The sequence below is a fragment of the Aspergillus stella-maris genome, assembly GCF_047715825.1.
Source record: "Aspergillus stella-maris strain CBS 113639 unplaced genomic scaffold BDV14scaffold_10, whole genome shotgun sequence".
In the NCBI taxonomy this organism is placed as follows: domain Eukaryota; kingdom Fungi; phylum Ascomycota; class Eurotiomycetes; order Eurotiales; family Aspergillaceae; genus Aspergillus; species Aspergillus stella-maris.
Window position 1 is genome coordinate 346,846 of NW_027396804.1, and position 23,263 is coordinate 370,108.

Below are 23,263 nucleotides of genomic sequence, written 5' to 3' on the forward strand. Positions count from 1 at the left end.
TTTACTTTAATGGGGATATATAAACAGCTTATGCACACTCGAGCAGCTGTAATAAACATAGACAAAACTTCTGAAAACGAATATACTCGATGAGTTGATAGTCTTGTCTAGCGTACTCGAAGAACCCTGAATATAGTGATGAGAGAAAATGTGCAAGACACTGAAAGTAAATGTTGGACGAGAGAAAGCCAAACCATGCCGGTTTTCAGTTAAGAAGCAAATGATATTTGAGAGACAAAGAAAAACATATCAGCCCATTTCCTACCCATCCATGTCACCACCCAAACCTACCACCTGACACGCTCAAGCCTACCTCTAAGCAAACCCAACAGCCTCCGTCGACCCATGCAGTCTCTTCCAGGGACTGAACAGCGCTAACAAAACAGCAAAGCCCACTGTACCAATTGAGATGGCAAAGGTCGCTTTAAGACCGGCCATATAAGCCTGCAGAATCCCGTCCACCTGGTCGGGGAATGCCTCGCGAATTTGCGTGGCGCCTGTCGCAATTACAAGCATCGGGTTGACATCTGGCGCTGATGTCGCCAGTTCTTTGATGAGCGTGTTGACGAAGGCAGACTGTGCGGCAGAGATGCAGAATGCGCCGCCGAGGGTTTGGAATACTAGAGAAACAAGGGGTATTAGAACTTGACTCGAAATCTTGCAGACAAAACAAGGCACCTGCGGGCTTGACTTACAAAATAGTGTTGCAGTAACGGTCGACATGTCCTTTGCGTCCGCATGGGCCTGGGCAATGTTCATGGGGACAAGATACGGGATCACAAACCCAAAGGCCGTGAGAATCTGGTATCCAATCCATTTCCCCGTGGATGTGTCGACGTCCCAGCTGTAGATTAGACCTGTTCCTACCGTCGCAATAGAGGCGCCAACAACCATCGTCTGCGTCGCTAGCCCCGTGCGCTCGATGAACGCCCCCGCAACGACAGCTGCGATACTAAAGGTAATCACCATGGGCAGATTGCGGACACCAGATCCAATGGGGCTGGTCCCCTTAATACTCTGGAAATAGATGGGGAGGTAGTATAGGAGGATAAAGTACGAGCCGGCCAGAAAGAAGATGTATGCCGCTGGTGCCCAGAGACTTCGCTTCTTGAACAGGCGCCAGACAAACATCGCGCGCTCCCCCTGGTAGTACTCGTGGATGAGAAGAGTGATGAATATGGCGACAAAGCCGACAAGCAGGCCAATCACGACGCTGGAGTCCCACTCTCTGCTCTGTCCGCCGTACTCGAAGGCGAGGATGAAGGAAATAATTAGCGACATGGTCAAGGTCACCCCGACCGGGTCGGTATTTAGGATTCGTTCGCGCCAGGTGGCTTGGACAGGCTTCGCGGCTTTGGGGGAGCGGAAGAATAATAGGATCAGTGCTGCTGCGAAGCCGCCGACGGGCAGGTTGATGTAGAAGCACCATCTCCAGGAGACCTTGTCTGAGAATGCACCGCCGATGAGAGGGCCTGACACAGCTGAGAGGCCGTAGGCTGAGCCCACTAAGCCTGTGAGGAGTGGTCGTTTCTTGGGCTCGGAGGAGAAGGCGATGATGGTGAAGCCGCCTGTTGCCATGCCTGCACCACCGACACCAGCGATGGCGCGGCCGACAATCAGTGTGGTGTCATTGGGTGCCACGCCACATAGAAGACTGCCTAGTTCGAAGATGAAAAAGGAGACAAGGAAGGTGATTTTCAGGTCAGAGTAGCGGTAGATTTTGCCGAGGGCAGGCTGGAAGCCGCCAAAGGTCATGAAGTATGCCGACCCAAACCATGAGACCTTGTCGAGACCGCCAAACTCGTCTGTGATTTTGGGGATTGCGGTACCTAGGATGGTCTGGTAGGGAGAGTTAGTAGAGAAAGGAATGTGGTGGGGGAGTTGCTGTACCTGATCCAGAGATATCAGGAAGATGGCAAGAATCACAGCCACCACGATAAGAACTAGACTTATACCGTGCGGGTATTCAGCATTCTCTTCCGCAGCCTCGGCCTCATTCCCAATTGCATCTTTTTCAGGGGTGTCTTTTTCAGTGGACGGGGAATCAGAAACCGACAAACGGCTTTGAGCATCAGCCATTGCGAAGTACACGAGTCTAAAGCGATTATTGTATGGCAACAGTCCATTGTATACGGACTTTCAAAAATAGGCTATTTATTCTAGGTATTGCAGAATATACAGTGCTGCATGCCACTGATTATCAATCCAGGGGCTCTGATTAACAAAGCAGCAATTGGCTGCTTGACGGGAAACAATTGCACCGCAGCCGCCTCCCCCCTGTCGCCCTCCTACAATCAGAATCCTTCCCCAGACGCCACAAACGCAATTCTTTGTTGTTGCGGATGGTTGTTGCCCCGACTCCGCCTTAGCCTGCAGGAAGCTGAGCCCTAATCGGTAGTCGGAGGCTTGGTAGGAAGATCACTCCACTGCCTTCCGATCCCCGACTCCGATGTCTCGAGAGCATTCTGTATCGTCTGCTAAACTCCGTATAAATTACATAGGAAGGGTCCAGTACGTAGATAGTACAAGAGCAATTTTGTTAGAATAGCAAGAAAATGGGATCCATCAAGACCGACGAAAGCCTGTACCTCTTCGAGGCCGACGAGGAAGAACGCGCCAGGTAGGCCTCTGTAGCCACCTCATTCCAAGACCACTCGTTTGGGGCTAAAATATTTATGCACCTGTTAGACTCAACAATCAACACCGCGTGCTAGTCCACATTATTGACAAGAAAATCCTTCACGCGCCTATCGATGCCTCAGCCATCACTAACGTTGTGGACGTCGGAACCGGCACTGGGTGAGTCGAATATCCCAGACCTCAACAAAACTAAATAAATAAATAGAAAAAAAAAAAAAAAAAATAACTAACAATATTGATCGGGAAAAGAATCTGGCTGGACGCCCTAGCCGCGCATCTAGACCCCCCAGCAGCCTCCAAGTCCGATCAGCGAATCCAACGCCACTACGACGGCCTCGACATGACCGCCGCCCACTTTCCATCCCCCAGAGTCCACCCTGACAATTTCGCCTACGATGTCTGGAACATTCTGCACCCTGTTCCCGAGGACAGGAAGGGTAAATACGATCTCGTGCACGTGAGACTCCTTGCTGCGGCCTTTGCAAGGGGGCAGGTTGCGACCGCGGTGGATAACCTTGTGCAGCTTCTCCGTGAGTCTTCTGGTTATCTCCAGAAATTGAAATGGAGTTCGAGCTGACGAGATAAAGGCCCGGGAGGCTGGATCCAGTGGGAAGAGCTAGACGGGGAGACCTGGGCTGGCCGCGTTCAGAGTCCTCATGTGCGCGAGATGAACGAGCTGGGGAGGAAGAGTATGGAGGCTAGGGGGTGGGAGATGCAGTGAGTCTACAGTCTTTCAGTGTCGATAGGATAATACTTATGTGTTCATGTCCAGTGTCCCCGCCGCATTTCTCGAAGCCGCCAACGCCCACCCGAACTTACAGAATGTGTCGCAGAAAATTTACAATACCGTCAAGTATGGAGCCGAGGTCAAAGATGAGATTAATGCGACGTGGCTGTGGTCGTGTACGCGCTCGGCAAAGATGATTCTTGCTGCGAGCGGGCGGCCGGATGCAGAGGAGGAAATGCACAGATTGGAAGAGGGTGCGAAGCGCGATATCGAGGAAGGGGGCTTGTTCTGGGACTCGGATGAGCATGTCTTGCTTGCACAGAAGAAGTAGACGTCTTTTTACAAAGTGTTCTGTGTTCATCTTCATGATATTCTCGCTAGCCCGAGGGGATGTCCTCCTTCCAATCCGATAACTATTTCTGATCATTTGGCTTGGTTTATATAGATATATAGATATATACATATATATTCATGTCTCTGTATCATTGAAAATCTAAGTGCTCCATTTCCGTCTGTAGCTTTTGAATGATCTGTCTAAGATTTTCATGCTCGTGCGGTATAGTTCCCACAATGTCCTTCACAAGGACCAAAAGGCCACCAGGGGTTGGTGACCCACTTGCAATTGTTTCAGGCAGGAGTGGATCGCAGTGGGAGTGACTGGAGGAGCTGGAAATATCCTCTTCGCTAGGCCACATCAGCGAAGGATTGTGCTGATTTTGAACCCGGGAGGCTGGGAGGCTCCGATCCATGCGATTAATCAGGTGAATGAGCAGCTGCAGAACCATAATGAATTGCGCGACCGATGACGGTCCTATATCGCTGCTGCAACTGCTGCTACTGCCGCTATTGCTGCGTTGGCGATTTCGACACTCATCATCTCTGTGCTGTAGCCATCGACGCACGGCATCGCAGATGGCCCTGAATAGAGCGACCAGTTGCTGGTGGCAGGCGAGGGCCAAAAATGCCAGCCCTTGGTCTGACGTGCTTCGGTTAGTGTCGAGTGTGATGTCGCATTGTGTGATGGGCGCAGCAATGTTATTCATGATTCGTAGAAGAGCGTTGGTGCTTTCAAGAGCCTCGTTCACCTCGGGCGAAGAAACAGTTAGGGGGATCTGGTCAGGGCGGGTTAGCCGGCGTTTTGCCTTCCTGGTCCGTTTGCTCAGAGAAGTCAGTTGTGAGAACAGGGAGGTCGATGTAGCCCTGTCGTTGTCGGTATCATTGTCGTTGTCGTCGTCGTCGTCATCATCGTCATATTCATCAATAAGACTGTCGCTGCTCTCTGGTTGGCTGCGAGTGGTGGACTGAGGAAAGTAATTTTCAGGTTGGATTGTAACAGGAGCCAAGTCTGATGCTGCAGACAAGGGATTGAAGAATGTTGATGGTGTCAATAGTGACTGTAAGCTTGCGTCCCAGGGATTGACACTCTCCAAGCCGGGGAACGGCGTTGAAATTGGTTTATTGAAGTCAGTAACATTGAGGCCTTGATCAAACCATGTATGGTCATGGCTGGGGTTATTGGATCTGTGGAGTGATGGCTGGGCAGCATGACGGGTGGATCGTTGTTTCACTGGGCAAAGAGTAAGCATAGGTGAATGACATAGATGCAGGCCGAGAGAAGCACGTACAGCTGTAAACGCAATCCGCTCCTGCTTTCAAGCACCGTTCGCATGAGGTCAGCGGGGCGTGGTCAGGGTAGGATGACCCCCGTTGCGCATGAGCTTGACTCTGAGCCTCATCCCGAATACATCTCACCTTTTGTTGGCGACAACGATCGCACGACTGCCGGTGTGACATGTTTCCATGGACAACTCAGATTATTCTTTCTATTCTTCTCTCTTTCCTACGAGAAGATTCGCGGCTCTGTCTTATATCTACTCAATGTCGACTCCGCCTAAGGATTTGGGGGCCTAAAACCAGCCTGGAATTCCTATCCTAACGATTCCCTTATCGGGTAATGCTACCAAATCTCACTGCCAATGGTCTGATGCCTGCGTGTTCATGCAATCTAGCAGGGTCCTAATCCTTTGCACCTTAGTCAGTGCTACATCGATGACCAGACGAAGCGACCAGTACGATGGAATGGGAGACAATAGATTACCACGCTGCTGGAAGCCTGCATGCATACTTGGATTCGTCACGAATCCGCCGGCAGCCAAAGCGGCTGACTTGCCGAGCCCTGAATCCATTTATACGAGGCTGCCAAGTTGCGTAGTGTGGAAACTTGCTGCATATTCGCAAGCTAACCAGCATCCTGGAGAGCCTGAAGCGAGCTGTATATTCGCACAAGCAACCCTTTTTGGGGGCTTGCATCTTGCACGGAAACAACCTTGTTGCAACCGACCTATCAAGTGTACTCTTAACCCGACCACTAGTAGTTTACGGGCAGGCTAGTGGCAATAGATCATGCCGCAGACTGCTTGTCACTACTCGTCAGCCCCTATCACGCTACAGGATGTCTCAGCTCATGCTTGGCTGGGGTGAGAATCCTTGGCCCTCCAGCTCAGGATCAGACGACCACTGAGCCAGTGCGGAGGTATTGAATGGCATGGGACTCCAAGGTTCTCTCCTGTACCTTGTTCTACTTTATTCATTTTTGACAGCGAAATCAGAGAGTCCCAGCCAGGCAATAGGAGCCAATTGCTAGCCGGTTCCCGTCAGGTAGTCAATCAACTTGAATTACGTACGGTACTTTTGCAACATTAGTGGACGCCTTACGTGATTACCACTTGCGATGGTGTCAATCGCCGATTGACTTCAAAGTATCGATTGCGCCTGCCCCGCATTCTGCTGAATCTGACTGGGTATCCATCGATATACCAAGATCACACGATTATTCGACCCAACTAGGAAGGTAATTACCATACTAAAGTCTAGACCAGGCCGTAAATCATCAAATCATCGTAAGGGCGTGGCTTTCAGCTTGGAAGTAGTGCTTTCACAGAATCGCCCTATCAAAGGTGTAACCGGTGCCAGAGGGCTTACATACCCTTTATTTGATGACCTGGAAACGGCAAGGTTATACGGGGCATGCCGCATTATCATATCGCCCCAAAGCCAAGGACTGGGCTCTACGAACTAACTAATCAAATCAGCTAGCAACCCCATGGTAGGTACGCTACCTTGACTGCTGCGGTAACGACCCTGCCGAGCCCGCCTCCGTCCTCCACTCCGTCTAGACCGGCCAGACTCGGACCTCCGGGGGAGCTATGGTGCTCTCGGAGTTCTAGTTCTAGTTCCATCCGGCACCGGTGCGGACCTTATCACCCCAGAACCATGTAGCGCTCGATTACTGCGGTTGCGGTAGTGTTCCGTTGAAAGGGTCCATGATCGAGCGAGGCCCGTGGTAGTTCAGGATCGCTAGTATTTCCATCCAAACGCACGTCCGTTTATCCAACTAACACGCCACACCACGACGCCCACTTAATCTCTACTCTAGCCTTTACGTTTCTTCTACGACCGACACAGTGAGTACCTTTACCGCCACACATCCCAGCCATCACGATGGGACGCCTCTACACATCGATCGAGATCAACGCTCCCCCAGCTGTTGTTCGTGCAAAGGTAGCCAGTTATACACCCGCTGTATCCATCCATATGTATATACTATAACGCATGAATAGCACCCGCTCATGTATCATAGTTCCTTGACTTCCCGACCCTCGCAACATACCACGCAAACGGCTTTATCAACTCCATAGCCCCCGTAAACAAAGGCACACCACCCCAAGACCTTAAACCCGGCGACAAGCTCCACTGCGGCATGGGCCACGGACGGCTACAGTTCATATCGCGCGTCGTCCGCAATGACGAAGGCGAATTCAGCTGGAACGCCAACATCCCCGAGTGGTTCCCGTGGATTTTTGGCGGGACACATTTCTTCCGGTTTGAGGAGATTCCACCTGCTGCGGGTGTGGGTGCAATTAGTACTGGTGCTGATTTGGGGAAGCCAAATATGGCCTCGGGGGGAGTCCGGACGAGGCTTGTGCACGGGGAGGACTTTACGGGGTGGCTTGCGGGGGTTTATGGGGATGGGTGGTTGGCGAGGATCGTGGGGTTGAAGGAGCAGGGGGGGCAGGGTTTTAATGAGTTTAATGCGGATTTGAAGAGGTGGGTTGAGGGGGGGAAGTGGCGGTAGAGATTTCTCATCGGGAGTTTGGATTGGTCTATCAACGTGATGGTAGAACGTGGTCCAAACCACCAATACAAATCAGATGTATCGAGCTTCTTAATTTGCTCTTTATATATTGCTGGAGGAAGAATTAGTTCAGTTGTTCTACCAGGTAAGCACGGCCTTCAACATCTGCCTGCTTCTGATAATTTAATAGAAACTAGCTTTTCCAAGAGTCCCTAATGCATTTCCGATTGTTCCTTTCAATTACTTCATATCTGCAAACAATCAGTCTCCCATTTACAGCTTTTATGACCTCGTGTTTCTTCCTCTTTCCTTCCAGATCTGTTATTAGACTTGGTTGAAGGGGTCTGTAAATTCTATTTTAAAAATACTTGAAGAGCCACATTCTATGTCTGGTCTTTCAATTCGTTGTATCATTAACTCAGGTCTTGCGTTCCACCACATTGAGCTATGACCAGAGAGATAAACTCTGGTTTTAGGATGAGGTTTTAGGGGCGTTCTCGTCCGGTTCATCGCAGACTGTTTAGGATAGACTTGTTGCCTATTTTCACAACATGCCAATCAAGACTATTAGCCCCAGGATGTAATCCGGGACATAAGGTATGAATATCTAGCTCCCGAGGCCTGCGTCTTAAGTTCCGTTCTACTAACCAGGAATGCCGTCTCGAACCGCTATTCATAGACCTCATCACACTAGACGCCGACACCACAACAGCGATCTGGCTATCGATGCTTTGCAAAACGGGATACCACCAGCTATTGCCGTCCGGGACCTCGTTCGCCCATTCACCATATTGATCCAGCATTTTCCGTCGGTCCATAGCCGATATATAGTCAGGTCTCAACCCTAGACTCTCCAGATCCCAGACAGGCGGGCCGTTCTCGGTCCAGGCTTCTATTGGAATGCCACCCGTCTCTGGCCCAGTGGCAGACTTTACATGAAGAGCAGCAAGGCCCCTAGACAGCCACTGGTTTCGGCCCAAGAGATCCCTTAGTGGTGATGTTTTTAGCTGCATCAGTAGAGTGTTTATTCGTGTCTCTGGGGTTCTTGGATCGGCGGATACTCGAGACATATTGACTACTCTTAGTACTACTACTTGCGGGTAATTGGACAATACTCTTCTCGTTGTCAATTGAAATTTCAGATATTAGTGAAGGCATGAATCTATCATTTAGGGCTTTACTGCAACGTGCAGACGGCATGATCATTGTTTCAATAAGATTCAGCAGACTTTACCGCAATATGATCTTTTTATGTGGTCGTCGAAACATCCTATCCCCAGGTTACACAGACGGGAAGGACCGTATCTCGGGCCGTCAGCCCGCGACCTAGATGCGCCTTTTCCTCATTAGGAAAGGTACGCATCAGCCAGACCCGGCCATCAGGGATGTGATGAGGGGAGGTGCCTGGCGCAATGGTTCGCTTTCTTAAGTACTGCAAGATACCTAGGCGCTCTATTCGGGCGCTAAGTTCCAACAACAAAAGCAAAAACCAACAAGGCGCTCAACATCCTTTCACCCCGCACCTGGTCCGATTCCTAATTTTAGGCGCCGGACGCTTCTGCCAACCTTTGTATAGCTTTCTCGCCGGTTAATGGCACACCCAGTTGGTATTTCAGCTACTTGAATGCCCCGTGTGTTGGATTTGTTCGTCTAGCAAAGATGCCACCCAAGGATAAGGATAGGCGGTTCCTCTCAGCGCGTGAGCTCGTTGAGCAAATCGCCGACCAACATGGACACCTTGGCGAGGATGTTCTCAGCCAAATGACACCAGAAGTGCGAAAGCAAGTTGAGAAAGCGTTGTTAATGAAAGACGGGATGATTGGATCCTCAGTGGTAACGTAAGGCGAGCTCCTCGTGAAGTCTACCGTACTCGGCACCACTTCTAACAGGGCTCTCTCAATAATCTAGCCTCGCAAAGAACCTGTATAACAGCACCGCGCGCTTCATCTTCGAGCTGTTACAAAATGCCGACGACAACGCATATACCGTGGCGCATGAAAAATCCGAAGACCCCTTTGTTTTGTTCCGTGTTTACGATGGGCGCATTGTCGTCGAGTGCAACGAAGACGGCTTTACGCATGACAATCTCGTGGCGATCTGCAACGTCGGTAAGAGCTCCAAGACAGGTGCTCAGGGATACATAGGAGAAAAAGGAATCGGCTTCAAGTCGGTGTTCATGGTAGCGTGGAAGGTGCACATCCAGTCCGGGGACTTTTCATTTTCGTTCCGCCACAAGAAGGGAGACTCGGGAATGGGGATGATCTCGCCTGTTTGGGAGGAGAGTGAAGATGTCCTCCCTCGCCACTTGACGCGAATTACATTGTATCTTCATGACACTGAATTGGGCGAGGCCGCAGTCAGGCACCGAGAGACCACGCTACAGCAACTCAGCGACATGAAACCTGAATTCCTGTTATTCATGAAGAACGTTCGGAGGATTGAGGTTAAAATGTATGACGACTCGGAGTCAGTTGCGTCTAGCACATCCTACTCGATGCAGGACCAATGGGCGCCAAACCAGGTACGATTGAAGGAGAAGACTCAGAAAAATGGGGAGTTACAAGAAGAGGTGCGGTATTACCATATCACAAAACACAGTGTCTCGGATTTACCGAAAAGCGAGAACCGACAGTACACCAATGAAGAGGTCAACAGTAGATCATACGCGAAGTCGGAGGTCATGCTGGCGTTTCCTTCGTCGAAGGATGCGATCCCTATTATTCAACGGCAAGACCTATATGCTTTCCTGCCTGTCCGAAACATGGGACTTTCGGTCAGAAAACGCCTTCCGAGCATCTTACACTGCTAACCCCATAATAGTTTCTTGTGCAGGCCGATTTCGTGACCGATGCAAGCAGGCAGGATATTGTCCGATCGTCTGCGCGCAACATTGCGCTTTTACCAGAGATAGCACAGGCGTTTGTTCAGACTGTCCAAGTATTCTGTCTCCACCCCATTCTTCGACGAATATGGATGAGATACATTCCCAATGTGGAGTGGAACTCCGCGGACAGATACTGGACAACCCTGGTCGAAGAAATCCGCAGTCGGCTCTTGAAAGTGCCCACCTTATTTTCGAGAAGCAAAGAAGAGCTCCATGCCATTTGCGACATGCGCATACTTCCCAGTGCCATGTGCGATCGGTTTCGGGCGCCGTTACTACCTGATCGAGATGCTGAGCAGTATCTTTCTCCTCTCTATAGGTCAGAGGACCTGAACCTGTTGAAAGGCTACGGGCTGCGCAGGATGAGTAAGAAGGAATTCGTTCTTAGAGTAGATCAGGACCTTGAATGTGGACCAAGGTCTATCATGCGAAACTCGGAAACAAATGACGACTGGCATACCCGTACGGCAAAGGTACTTCTTGATGCTTTGGAACACGGGAACAAAGCGACAGTTAATATTGTTGAGAGATTGGAAGCTATCCCCGTCGTTGGAGGTAATTGGGGGTCCTCAAATTCCATCAAGTTTTATCATGATCCCATATACTTTCCTCATGTACATGGATATCAAATCCCGACAGTAGGTACCCTCCCGCTGGTTGACCCATTGGCGACAAGCAACTCCGTTCGCAAGGGCCTTTTTGAGAAGTTGGGGGTCCAGTCATTATCCGTCCAGGAAGCACGAAGCATGGTTCTGCAGGAAGCCACAAAGCGGCAGGCACTCTCTACGGAGGTGTCCAGGGGATATTTGCATTTTCTTTACTGTACAGCCCACCTTGACCGCGAGAATGACAACCCTGAAGTATACGGAGGCCTGATGCTGTTCACTAAGACCGGTCAGCTCAAATCAACCAGTGTCGCTCAGTTTTACTTCCCTGATAATGACCCATATGGCTGTGAGCAGTTATTAGTCGGGTTCGATGAGGGAAGCTCTCAGTCCAGCTGGAACAGCGTCGCCGTTAAACCGATGATACTCCGCCGGGCATATTTGGCCGAATCCCCTATGAAACCAACAAACGAGACTCGCACATGGATTGAATGGCTCATCGAAGTTCATAGTATCCGAGATGTCTTGCCGCTCACTCGCGGTCGGGCCCTGAGTTCAGAATGCCATCATGTCGCCAAACGGTATCCGAAGAAGTTCCTGCCATTTTTGCTAAGATCTTGGAAATATGAGGGGGAACAGGCCGCAGACACCTTTTCTGTCAGCCATGCACTCCGAGATATCAAGGTTCCTTGCGAAAATGGCGAGTTGCATCCCCTCGGGCAGACTTATATACACGATTCTTCCCTGGCATACGCAGACGAATATCTACAAGACGGCGAGTCCTTCCCGTGGCTAATGCTTGATAAGGCTTTGGTCAGGTTGCCTCAATTTGTCAGTATCGAGTGTCTGACAGAGGCGCTTTCTTTCGGGTACCCATCGAGCGAACTGGAGTTTTGTCTCACTATCCTGCGCGCCATTGCTGATGCCAATGAGGACGCGACGAAGACGCCAACTCCCTCTCGTATTATGAATCTCTACACTCGTATCATGAATAGGCACAACGAGTCAGTGGCCTCGTCATTATCCGCTAAATCAATTGTGTATGTATATCTAGCCCTTTCTATTCACAATCATTTCTGACATCTGCGCTAGGTCGGCATTTTGTAATCAAAGTCTGATCTATGCCCCAGCCTACGGCAGTGAGAAGGCTGCCTGGGCACCCCCATGCCTTTGTTTGTGGGATGCGCCTATATATTTCCAACACATTTACCCACTGAAGCCCCTTTATGAAAGGGAATTTCCAACACTCAAGGGGCTGGACGATCTTTTCCACGACATTCTTGGCATTGCAAATGCCGACGTTGATGACTTTATATCTGAATTGGAAACCATAAATGAAACATGTGGCGATGTTGAATTTGCCTCCGTGGTCAGAGTGTATGAAGATCTCAACAAAATATGGCCGCAGGTGGATGAAGCGAAAGAGACCGAAATCAGGTATGATGCTCCTTAAACTTGACGTTGATTCACTTATTCTCACTCATAACATCAAGGAATCGATTCGAAAGGGGCAGTTTGATATTCCACGAGGGAGATGGCAGCAACATCTGGTATAAGCCGTCGGAGTGCCTATGGTCGGAGGTAACAGACATAAGAGGCATGGTATCTCTCAACGACGTGTATGACGACCTGAGTGAATTCTTCACCGAGTTACTAGGTGTACGTACCTTGTCACTCCAAATGGTCATCGACAAGCTTGTGGAACAAGGCAGGGGAGAGGGATCAATTGACGAAGTAAAAGAAACGATCTGGCTTCTCAACTCCTATCTGCACGAGGACGACAACCACCCTGATCCAACAAACGCTTTGAATTCCAAAGTCTTCCCAGTCAAATCTCCTGACGGCAGCGTCGAGCTATGCAACCATGATGTGGAATTCGCAGTAGCAGATAGGAAACATTTATCGAGTCTATTTGCGGGAAAAGCAAGGTTCCTCGACTTCAGCGTTAATGAAGTTGCCCGGCTGGAGCCTTTTCTTAAATGGACTGGGCTGAACCGACAATGCCTATCGTCTTCAGTAAAGGAAATTTCTTCGCTGCGTGCCGACTCGTCTGAGAGACTCGTTCCACCAGAGCGTAATATATCGAAGAAAGCGTATGGATTGCTTCGGTAAAGCCACCCTTGGAACAGTACTTACTGATTTACGCTAACTCAGCGCTTTTAAGAATTGCCGTTCATTACAACAGCCCGCGCTTGAAAGACGGCGATGAAGCATTCTATAACTACCTGAAGCTTATAGAATGTCGCGAGACTGATGGAATTGTATCCGAGTTGCATCTCAATCAAAATGGGACTGACTTCAAGGTCGAAGTTAAGCAGAGCGAACTCCATTTCCAAGAGTTCGAATCCCACCTTGTTATATACGTTCCCCGTGATATGCAGGCGCAGTACCTGTGTTTCTTGGATAGAATACCGCCAGCTCTGGTAGAGTGGGTGATGACAGACCCGTCGACTGGCATTTGCGACCCGTTCAATGAGAAGGCCGTGGGCATTGTGTCAACCGTACTTCAGGCACGGCCCAAGTATATGGGCCTGATGCTTGACCGAGCCGGCATCATGTCTGTTGACATGCCAGATGAATCCAGTGCTGATAGTGGCCTTGAGACTCCCAATGACGCCTTCGAAGAGGCTTTGACACCTATATCTGGAGGCCGATCCCTCGGTAATGATATAGGTGTACGGGATACAACGCAACCTACGCGTATTGAGGACGCTAACTTTCTGAGGATTGACGAATATACCTCTGTTACCCGCTCGCGGCCTTCAACTCCTTCTCGGGCATCAAGCCGCGTATTGTTTACGCCACAAAGCACGCCGCGTGGGGCCAGCTTTATACCGCCAGAGCTCCCGATATTAGATCAACCCGTGGATGGCGCATACCTTGATCTTCTTCATGGAGTGGTAAATGCTGCTAGACACTATACCTTTCCCACTAAAGGGACATCCAACATGGACGCGCTGGGTCTATCCCTCAACGATGATTGCCGGGTCTTCCAGCTTCGGGGACTCGATAAGAATTACCGAGATACACTTATTGGGGCAGCCGGAGAGCTATTCGTAAGTAAACTGTTCAGACATCAGCTCTTCTCAGAATATAACTTTGCTAACATTAGAGTACAGGTCTTCGAGACACTATCTCGGCTCAATCCCAGACTACCAGGTTTCTCGAGGGAGAACTGGAAAAGTACAATCCGTAAACACGTGAATATCCATGAGGACTACACCGACCTTGAGCCGTGGAATGGTCGTGAGACCGCTGATATCACGTACAACGACACGGAAAGCATCCTCACGTCCGTCCTAATCGACAAGGGATATCTAGATTCTATATGGCTTGGAACTAAACCCCGCTTCTACCTCGAGGTGAAAGCCACGACGTATTCCTGTGACGAACCATTTTATATGAGCAAGCATCAGTTTGAAAGGGTACCTTCAAATCCTCCCCTTCACTCCCCTTTCCTTCCCTTTCCTTAGTCGTGATGCAGAATGAGGATAAGCTGACTGTGATTGCCTGCTCCAGATGAACAATATGTCGGCTGTTGAACCTAACCAGGAGGATGCCCGTCTGTATATCATATTCCGGGTTTATAACCTGGGTCGGGACGATGTCCGGATGCAAATATATGTAAACCCGGGCTTGATGAGGGAAAGAGGCGAGTTGCTGTTTACCGCAGGGACATGGAGTGTTTTGCCGGGGCCTCAGATACATTCTATTCGCTAATCCTGGCCTGGAGCTATGACATATTATTGATATGACCCGCAGGCCTTGAGTTCAAGTGAGAAGTGCTCTTCGACTGAAGGTGCTCAAAGTTAGGTACTCTGCCATTAAATAATAGAACCGACGCGTCATACAGCCCTGTCGCCATGCTATTCAGCCATAAGTCGTAAGTCATATGCTCTTGATTTGATGTTGGGGGAAGAAATGGTCAATGAGCATCTATTACAACCCGGAGCCCCTGTACAGTCCCTAGTTCAAGAACGGATTCACGGTGGCTTTCCGTCGGCTATAGTTGGCTTCTCGGGCCTTGGAAATTGGTAACAATTATCCTCTCGGTTGTGTCGTCTATATAGCTGTTCAATTGCGGATGCTTTGTACATAAATCGTAATCTTAACGACCAATACATCTTTCCACCCAGAGACCGGACCGTCCACGGATTCCCCAAATATCATATCCAATCATGCTCACAATAGGATGTAGACCAGAAGAGCCGACAGCAAAACAACTCTGTCTAAAGCAAATGGTCGTAACGCATTACCCGCCCCGGTCGTGAAACCACCCTGTCAAACAGCATCAGGGAATGTGTGAGGGTTCGCAAGGGTAGCCGGAGCCTTGCGCTTGCTGGGCCCAATCAAGTGATCAAAAGCAGGCGAGTGCGAGACACGAGGAGTCAGATCAACAAGGTCCCACAGATATCCAAGGGTCTTCAGAACAGAGGTAGCACTGTACGCAGCCTCCTTACCCGTAGCAGGATCAACACCGAGATCCTCAATGTGGCCCTTGGGAGTGTAGGGCGAGATCAACCAGGTAGGCATACGACCACCAAGACGGTCGAAGGTGAAAGTGTACTCGCTTCCATCGGCGGCAGTCTCGGTGTAAGTCTTGTTATCGGGACGAATGGCGAGAGGCGGCTCAATGTGATCGAAGAATCCACCTGTTTCGTCGAAGGTCAAGAGGAGGAGAGTCTTGTCCCATTGAGGGCCTGTGCGAAGCGCATCATAGACTTGCTTGACGAGGACCTGGCCAAAGGACACATTGCCAGAGGGGTGCATGGAGTTTGTATCAAGGTCGCAGCAGGAAGGGTTAATGTAGGACAGTTGAGGCAGGAGACCGAGATAAGCGTCCTGGTAGAAGTTCTCGATGGGGACAACGGATGAAGCGGCGTTCTCAGCGGTCCAGTTGTAGAAGAGGGCGTCGGGAAGGAAGTCACCGTTTGTGCCGTCGTAGTTCTTCCAGGAGATGCCGTTTTCAGTAGCGACTTGGAAGATGCTGTTTAGGTCGACGCCGGAGTCGAGGAAGGCGTCGTCATTTTCGCCGTGGCCGTCTGATGTCCCGGATAGGGCGCAAAGGCGGTTGGGGTTCGTGGGCTGGGGGCATTATGAGTTGAGATCTCGATTCATGTATAGACCAGCGCAACTTACACCAGGAACACAAGAGTACCAGTAGTTAAATGTAGTAAAGTCGTCAACCAGGTTGACAAGAGTAGGTATCTCATCCTCCGAATAGTACCCCATAACTTCCTCAGTAGCAACCTTGGCATTCATACCCTCATGGTGAACAAGCTGCTGCTGAACGAAACCGTTCATGCTAGGCGTAAGGGAGCCATTGCGGATAGCAGCATCATTGGGAGAGTAGGTCCCGTAGAGCTCCATGTTATATCCAGTAATGGAGTGGTCAGGGTCATGCTTCACAGAATCAAAGTCCTTGTAGACACTGCAGCGCTGGGTACTGCTGGTGTCGTTCACATACTGCGGGTAGCAAAAGGGACCGTTGTTCACGACATTGTCGAGACCCTCGCGCTTGACGCCACCAAGGATGTTGTCGAAACTGCGGTTCTCAAGCAGAATCCAAACAACGTTCTCTACCTTGTCTTTGAGGTTGGCGATCGACTCCTTTGAACCAGACGAGTAGCCGAAGGGAGTCTTGTTGCTGCGGGACACGGCTGCGGCTGCAGCGGTGCTGGAGAGGCCGAGCAGGGGCACGAGGGTGTTGACCTTCATGATGAGAGTTGTACTAATTTTCGAGCTGCTTCTCGAAGTTATTTTCTCCAGCCATTCTGTATGCTTTTATATCTTCTCATAGTCTCGCGACAGTGCGAGCGCAATGGGCCGACGCCATACGGTTACCCCAACTGCCATCAACAAATGGGGAGGCATGGTCGCAGACACATGCAACGATCGGCAAAGCTTACAGGCAGCATGGCGACCTGCAGGCAGGACAATTTATTGCATTTAGTGGAGCTATCGACGCACGTGTGCCAGCTGCACGGTGTTTTATCAGGAACAAGCACAGGAACAAGCACCGCTAAGCATGCCAGTGGGTCCGTCCAAGCTTTGAGGCTTCGTTGCTCCACATAATCAGCAGCCAGCCCAATTAAAGCTCCATTATTCAATCACTGCTTACAGCGGCTACCTTTCATTGGAAGCTGAATATTCCGACTCCTTTACCCTCCGCCAATTATCTTGTGCTGTCCAAGCATGCGCCCTGATCCAATCTTGCATCTCCGACCCGGGCACACGGCACAATGGGGGGCAACAGACATCTACCTTGTACTGATGGTAACTCCGACATAATGCGCGATTCTAGAGTGACGATATGGTATTTTTTGGCACGCTTAGGTGTCGGGCAAGAACTTAGAGCTTGTTAGAACATCTAGAACACTAGAGTCTCGGGGCCTTCCTATAAGTTTATGTTAGTCAAACGGCCATGGCATGTAAATCAGAAGTCTTGGAAGGGTGATTCTTCCTGGTAGAGGTGTATGTAGTCATCACATAGCTTTGGCAGTGACAGACTGGGCATTTTTGTGTTATTGTTTTTTGGTAAAGCGAATATATATTCCTAACTCATCGGATAGATCCGATGCCGACAATTCAGCCGAAACGACAAGAACGCCTTATTTACACAGGGGCAAGTATGACATATGTAATTAATGATCGGAAGAGCAACTGATAGTATGTATATGGGTAGTGCAAAGCCAACTTTCTTGCGCCGAGGATGAGGTTTGGGAGAAAAAGAGACTCGGAAACTGTTCCGCCGGGGACGCCAAGACCGTTGTTGCGCGCCCTCTGCGCCCAAACGCGAACAAGTAAAGGCATAATTAGTGGATCAGTAGGAGTTCGGAGTCTACCGGATCCTGTAGCTTAACTTCATTGCAGGATGCTGCTGATACTAGAATTGACATGCGGTTATTTCGTCTGCACGACCGCGGCATCCGATCTCCTGCACAAGGTAGGTGGCTGCACTCCCCGCCATGACTACTGGGCACTCAGCTTGACACTAGCCGGGGAGAGTGAATAGACAGAACTCGGCGCTTGCCACAGAATTAGAAGGTGCAACGGGAACCCAACATACCTTCCGATAGTGGGATGTAGTCGGTTGCTCCTTCCTTGTGGTGATAGTCACCAGTCAATACACAGCAGGAAGGTGCAATGCAGGCGGGCCTGACTACAACAGCTAGTAAACAGGCAGGTGCTGGTTAACAGGCGGGCAGTATAAAGGGCTCGACCATGCTCCGACCGGAGACTCTACCTGACCGAGACATTCATACTAGATGCCAGGACTGCGCACCATTATATATGGGGACCAAAGCGGATCTTGCCGTCAATCAACAGCGCCGTTGAGAGTTGCAGACTTATCCTGCCCTATAGAATCTCACCGACGTGACTGCCGAGGTGGTTTTGCCGCGGGTCTGCATGAGCCATACCTTCTTCTACCTTGCCTCCGGAGCCCTCCAAAATACTTTGTTATGTTGGTATCTTAGGTAGCGCTGGAGAGTAAAGGATCGATTGACTTTGGCCCCTGAAAAAACCCGCCGAAACCCCGCATCTAGAGTAAAGAACGACTGGTTGGCTTTGCGACCGAGAGAGGGGTGGAAGCCCTAAATAACAACACAACGTGGTACCACCCAGCCTCGCAGTGCTCGCACTTATTCAGCAAACCCACATCAACCATCCCAAGCTCACATCAGTCCGCCCCCAATCAGATCGTCGGGTATGGGGCCAAATCACTGCGGCGATCTGATCTGTTACATTGCAGTCTGAATCTGTGGGGTGGCGTTGACCGTTCAAGATCGAGCGCCGCGTGAGGTTTCCTTGGGCTTGTTTCGAGCGTCGATCGTCGCCAAAATTAAGGGTCAACTGCCGACGCCAAACGAGTCCAGAGGCCTGTGCTTGTTGTTTCACATGGGCAGCGGACCGGACCCTGGACTTATCAGATGCTGCAGCACGCGACCCATGCTGCTCCTGGGGTTGTGGGGGTTATTCGGTATGAGTCGTGATCGGCAGTGAGAAGCTTACACTGTTATGCTTCATTGGAATTCCTTAAAAGGGTACTACTCCTCGATTTGTTCGCACTTGTCAGCAAAACAAACAAGAACCATGAAGTCCATTCTACCCATTCTCACCTCCCTCCCTCTAACCCTCGCCTGGCTCCCAGGTATCGAGCGGGACATCCACTCTTCGACAGGCGACAACATCTTCTCCGTCACAGATGGCAAACGCTCCCTCCCCTCGAACAAAATCCGCGGCGTCAACCTCGGCAGCCACTTCGTTATCGAACCCTGGATGGCCAGTTCAGCATGGAGCACAATCGGCTGCTCCGACCAAAAGTCCGAGTTCGACTGCGTGACGAAGCTGGGCCAGGACGCCGCTGACCAGGCCTTTGCCGACCACTGGGGTTCCTGGATTACGCAGGACGACATCAACCAGATGGTTGAGTACGGTCTCAACACTATCCGTATCCCAGTCGGATACTGGATGAAAGAGGATCTGGTCTACTCGGATTCAGAGCACTTCCCCAAGGGTGGCTTTTCGTACCTCGAAGATGTCTGTGGCTGGGCTAGTGATGCGGGGATGTACATTATTATTGATCTGCATGGTGCACCTGGGGCACAGGAGCCTGAGCAACCGTTTACCGGGCAGGTAAGTCCACCTTCTACCGCACAATATTCGAGTATAAGGGCTAATAGATTTACTTGGTAGTACGCTCCAACCGCCGGCTTCTACGTAGACTACCAATACGAGCGCGCCCTCCAATTCCTCGAATGGATCACGAAAAAGATCCACCAAAGCGACAAATTCCGCAACGTCGGTATGCTCGAGGTCGTTAACGAGCCTGTCCAGGATACAAACCAGGCTTCTAGCATGATCAGCAGCTACTACCCGGATGCATTCACTGTAAGCAGCCCACACGCATCCAAGACCTCAGAAACTCGAGTTGAATACTTACTATTGTTCCAGCGCGTCCGCAACGCCGAAACCTCCCTCGGTGTCAGCTCCGACAAATACCTACACCTCCAAATGATGAACGAGAAATGGGGCTCCGGGGACCCGACCTCTTCGCTATCCGATACATCCTACGCAGCCTACGACGACCACCGCTACGTCAAATATGACACTTCCGTTGCCGTAAACCACGACGCGTACATCAGTGCCTCGTGCAACGATGATCGTGGCGGGAACTCTCCCACGATTGTCGGCGAATGGAGTCTCTCCCCGCCTGACGACGTCGAGTCCAACAGTGACTGGGAGCCCAATGCAAATACGGATTTCTATTCCAAGTGGTTTGCGGCGCAGGTCATTTCGTATGAGAAGCAGGCGGGTTGGGTATTTTGGTCATGGAAGGCGGAGCTGGGTGATTATCGGTGGAGTTATAAGGGTGAGTCGTTCTTCTCTTTACATTTGCCTTTGGGTTACAGAAATGAATTCATGGCTCACGTATTGGTATAGATGCTGTTGACGCCGGCGTTATTCCTAAGGACCTGGACAGCGTTTATAACAGCTCGCCTTGCTAAGCGGCGGCAAGTAGCGGTGGGCAATGGATGAGAGCAAGCGATGGTTACTTCCATAGATATTACCTACCTTGTTGAAGAACAGCAGCCTGTCGCATTTACTGCTAGCTATAAGTAATACCGACTAGGTCGAACCTAATGCCAGAGCAAGCGTTCAATGAGCCAGAAGATATGAATTTCCCACGTAACAACCCAAGGGTCGTTCGGTTGTGAGATGGTGGTTTCCCACGGCTGAGAGTTTATCTTAGGAATCTTCCAGACACTGGGGTGAAGGTCGGCTAAGGAATGTGTTTTGGGTGCGACACTCTAAAACTGAAACCACTACAGGCCGTCGGCAATCTCCGCGATCATGGGGAGGACTCTAAGTCGGATTCTGTAGAAGCCCAGTAACGATAATTGAGGTGAGGAAAGAGGAACAATGACACCGATTGCATCACTAATTGCAGTTTATACGCTCCAACATACTATCGAAGACCAAGAAGGCTATATGCCGCCATCCAAGACGCCGGCCAAGCCCACCCTCGGCAACGAGATGGTACTTGGCAGTCTTAGCAAGCTTATTTCGACAAACAAAACTTGGAATTTCTATCCAGAAAGTATTGTCCGCAGGTATCCGACTCGGTGGCGAATAATATCCTAGAGCCCGATTTACGCCGCCTGCTCGACTTGCTTTGCCTGGCCCTTGAAGTCTTCCATCTCCACGCGCCCTTCCTCATCCCCTCTGCTACTAACGCCAGTAAGCCGATTCGCGTACCGCACTGTCTGTCGGATGGACAGATCCTGCTGGAAGAGATCCTCGAGTTGTTCGAGACTCTGTCCCATTGTTTCGGGGTAAAAAAAGTACACTGAGATGATATACGTCAGGCCTATCACGGCGTAGACGATGTAGTACTTGTAGCCGATGCTCGACAGGGCGAAGGGGGTGACCATTTGGACAAGAAAGTTCCTGTAGTTCAGAACGCGAGGATTAGCATTTTCCATCTCAGTGCGGGCTATGTGAAGAGATCGTGTTTACCATAACCAGTGATTCGCCGTCCCAATCGAAGTCATCGCGACGCGGAGCCGAGCGGACGCAACCTCCGTGCAGTAGAGGAAGCTTGGTCCCAGGAACCCAATCGGAAAGAAGAAGTTGAACAGGAACACAAAAAATGTGCTTGCAATCGCAGCAGCTTTGTTCGAAGAGGAAAAACTAGTCGTTATTGCCATGCAGGTCATGCACGTTGTGACGCCGACTCCACAGATGAGGAAGAGTATCCGGCGGCCGAAACGATCAATGGTAAAGAGGGAAATAAATGCCGCTAGAAACTTCCAAGTCATAGCGGACGCTGCTAGGATGCGAGTGATGCCGTCGGAGAGATTGAGGTTCTGTTGGAAGATTGTGGTCGAGTACGTGCTAATCACTTGGGCGCCGGTCATCTGAATCCAGAATTGAAGACCGACGCAGAGCATAACACGATAGAAGAGCTTTCCATCCTTCATGGTGAAGATGTCGCGATAGGTGGAAGCCTTTTGGGCTGTTGACTCGAGGGAGACCTCGATTGCGGTGACTTCACGAGTAATGTCGACGGCCACAGGATCGAGTCCCTTCAGTCGAGCAAGTTCGCTAGTTGCTTTATCCATGCGACCGATAGAGATCAGCCAACGGGGTGACTCGGGAAAGAAGAAGATTGCCAGGCAGAGGGCAATCGAAAGTACGCCCGGGATGGCAAGCGGGACTCTCCATGAGACATCGTGCTCCTGAATACGTGAAAAGCCGTAGTTAATCCAGTAGCTAACAGCGTAACCACTGGTGATGAAGATGCCGTCAACGACAACATGACGTCCGCGGTTGATGGCTGGCGAGGATTCGGATTGCCAGACAGGCACCATTGTCGAGAAGATACCGACTCCAATACCTGTCAGGATCCGACCAATAAATAGCTGAGGTAGGTCAAATGAGGTGCAGGATAAGGCTTCTCCGATCAGCGTGAAGACGGAGCCGATGCATATAGTCTTCCGTCGCCCTAGTCTGTCGCCGATGAACGAGCAAGAGAATGCCCCCACGGCGCATCCGAGTGTGAAAGACGAAACATAAACGCCCTGAATAATCGACCGGTGTGACTTGACCGCACCAGTGACATGAACTGTATCCAACTGAGGGAACAACTGGGTAAAAGCTTCGAAGGAGACCAAGGCACCAACAACGACTTGGTTATATCCAAAGAGGAAGAAACAAGGAAAGACCACAAAGACCGTCTGCAACAGATGACGCTTGTCGGCCTGATGCATTGTGACTGTATTGCGGGTGTCAGGAAAGGAGGATGATCTCAACACACAAAGTGGTTACTTATGTCTAGGGGCCAGATTTATACCTCTTCCCCGCGGGGTCGGTATGCCGGGGTAGCAGTACATGGGCCATGCGCGCTTGAAACCAATACCCATCTAACCAACCAGAAAACATAATATGAGGAATGTGGGAGTTGCGGAGGTTGTCCGATGGGGCCCTGAATCGTTGGGGTGGATCTATAAAGCCGTCTTCGGGTACCGGGTACTTATGCCACTGCTTATCTGACGTCTGTGTACACTGAGATCAATACTGCTTGCAATCTCCGCAGTAATTCTTTGTCATGTGGCAATTGTCTGGGGGTAGAGGAGCTATCCCGAGCCTGAGTTTCTCGTTCTGACTTGCTCCAATATCGAATGGAAAAATTCCACATGATAAAGAAAAGGTCTCATCAGGAACCCAAGAAGTTGCAGGATGTGGTTTAATGAATTGCCTTGGAGAAA

At 50.4% G+C, this 23,263-nt stretch overlaps 8 protein-coding genes across 8 annotated transcripts; 4 read left to right on the plus strand and 4 right to left on the minus strand.

Moving 5' to 3' along the window:
• Positions 1–70: 70 nt before the first annotated feature.
• BDV14DRAFT_168318 (MDR family MFS transporter) lies at positions 71–2,156 on the minus strand. The gene is made up of 3 exons (XM_073767825.1): positions 1,891–2,156; positions 696–1,839; positions 71–620 (listed from the first exon to the last, which is right to left on the minus strand). Exons 1-3 carry the CDS (start codon positions 2,077–2,079, stop codon positions 316–318), a joined length of 1,638 nt encoding a protein of 545 aa, XP_073631086.1. The 5' UTR covers positions 2,080–2,156; the 3' UTR covers positions 71–315.
• A 349-nt stretch (positions 2,157–2,505) lies between these two features.
• Positions 2,506–3,803, plus strand: BDV14DRAFT_168324 (class I SAM-dependent methyltransferase). The gene is made up of 4 exons (XM_073767826.1): positions 2,506–2,620; positions 2,689–2,799; positions 2,890–3,170; positions 3,228–3,803. The coding sequence occupies exons 1-4, from the start codon at positions 2,556–2,558 to the stop codon at positions 3,359–3,361; spliced, it is 591 nt and encodes a 196-aa protein (XP_073631087.1). The 5' UTR covers positions 2,506–2,555; the 3' UTR covers positions 3,362–3,803.
• Positions 3,804–3,849: 46 nt separating this feature from the next.
• BDV14DRAFT_197355 (Zn(II)2Cys6 transcription factor domain-containing protein) lies at positions 3,850–5,161 on the minus strand (the record flags this gene model as incomplete). The annotated part of the gene is made up of 2 exons (XM_073772656.1): positions 3,850–4,934; positions 4,993–5,161. The coding sequence occupies 2 exons, from the start codon at positions 5,159–5,161 to the stop codon at positions 3,850–3,852; spliced, it is 1,254 nt and encodes a 417-aa protein (XP_073631088.1).
• A 1,707-nt stretch (positions 5,162–6,868) lies between these two features.
• Positions 6,869–7,502, plus strand: BDV14DRAFT_197356 (SRPBCC domain-containing protein; the record flags this gene model as incomplete). The annotated part of the gene is made up of 2 exons (XM_073772657.1): positions 6,869–6,949; positions 7,008–7,502. The coding sequence occupies 2 exons, from the start codon at positions 6,869–6,871 to the stop codon at positions 7,500–7,502; spliced, it is 576 nt and encodes a 191-aa protein (XP_073631089.1).
• A 1,659-nt stretch (positions 7,503–9,161) lies between these two features.
• BDV14DRAFT_206779 (uncharacterized protein) lies at positions 9,162–14,711 on the plus strand (the record flags this gene model as incomplete). The annotated part of the gene is made up of 8 exons (XM_073774985.1): positions 9,162–9,340; positions 9,411–10,275; positions 10,323–12,031; positions 12,084–12,428; positions 12,485–13,099; positions 13,156–14,047; positions 14,111–14,416; positions 14,511–14,711. 8 exons carry the CDS (start codon positions 9,162–9,164, stop codon positions 14,709–14,711), a joined length of 5,112 nt encoding a protein of 1,703 aa, XP_073631090.1.
• A 561-nt stretch (positions 14,712–15,272) lies between these two features.
• Positions 15,273–16,709, minus strand: BDV14DRAFT_187944 (putative phosphatidylglycerol specific phospholipase C; the record flags this gene model as incomplete). The annotated part of the gene is made up of 2 exons (XM_073771007.1): positions 15,273–16,076; positions 16,131–16,709. The coding sequence occupies 2 exons, from the start codon at positions 16,707–16,709 to the stop codon at positions 15,273–15,275; spliced, it is 1,383 nt and encodes a 460-aa protein (XP_073631091.1).
• A 2,376-nt stretch (positions 16,710–19,085) lies between these two features.
• On the plus strand, positions 19,086–20,500 carry BDV14DRAFT_206780 (glycoside hydrolase family 5 protein; the record flags this gene model as incomplete). Its single annotated transcript, XM_073774986.1, has 4 exons — positions 19,086–19,628; positions 19,689–19,883; positions 19,947–20,364; positions 20,436–20,500. The coding sequence occupies 4 exons, from the start codon at positions 19,086–19,088 to the stop codon at positions 20,498–20,500; spliced, it is 1,221 nt and encodes a 406-aa protein (XP_073631092.1).
• A 645-nt stretch (positions 20,501–21,145) lies between these two features.
• On the minus strand, positions 21,146–22,765 carry BDV14DRAFT_206781 (sugar porter family MFS transporter; the record flags this gene model as incomplete). The annotated part of the gene is made up of 2 exons (XM_073774987.1): positions 21,146–21,443; positions 21,513–22,765. The coding sequence occupies 2 exons, from the start codon at positions 22,763–22,765 to the stop codon at positions 21,146–21,148; spliced, it is 1,551 nt and encodes a 516-aa protein (XP_073631093.1).
• Positions 22,766–23,263: the final 498 nt, after the last annotated feature.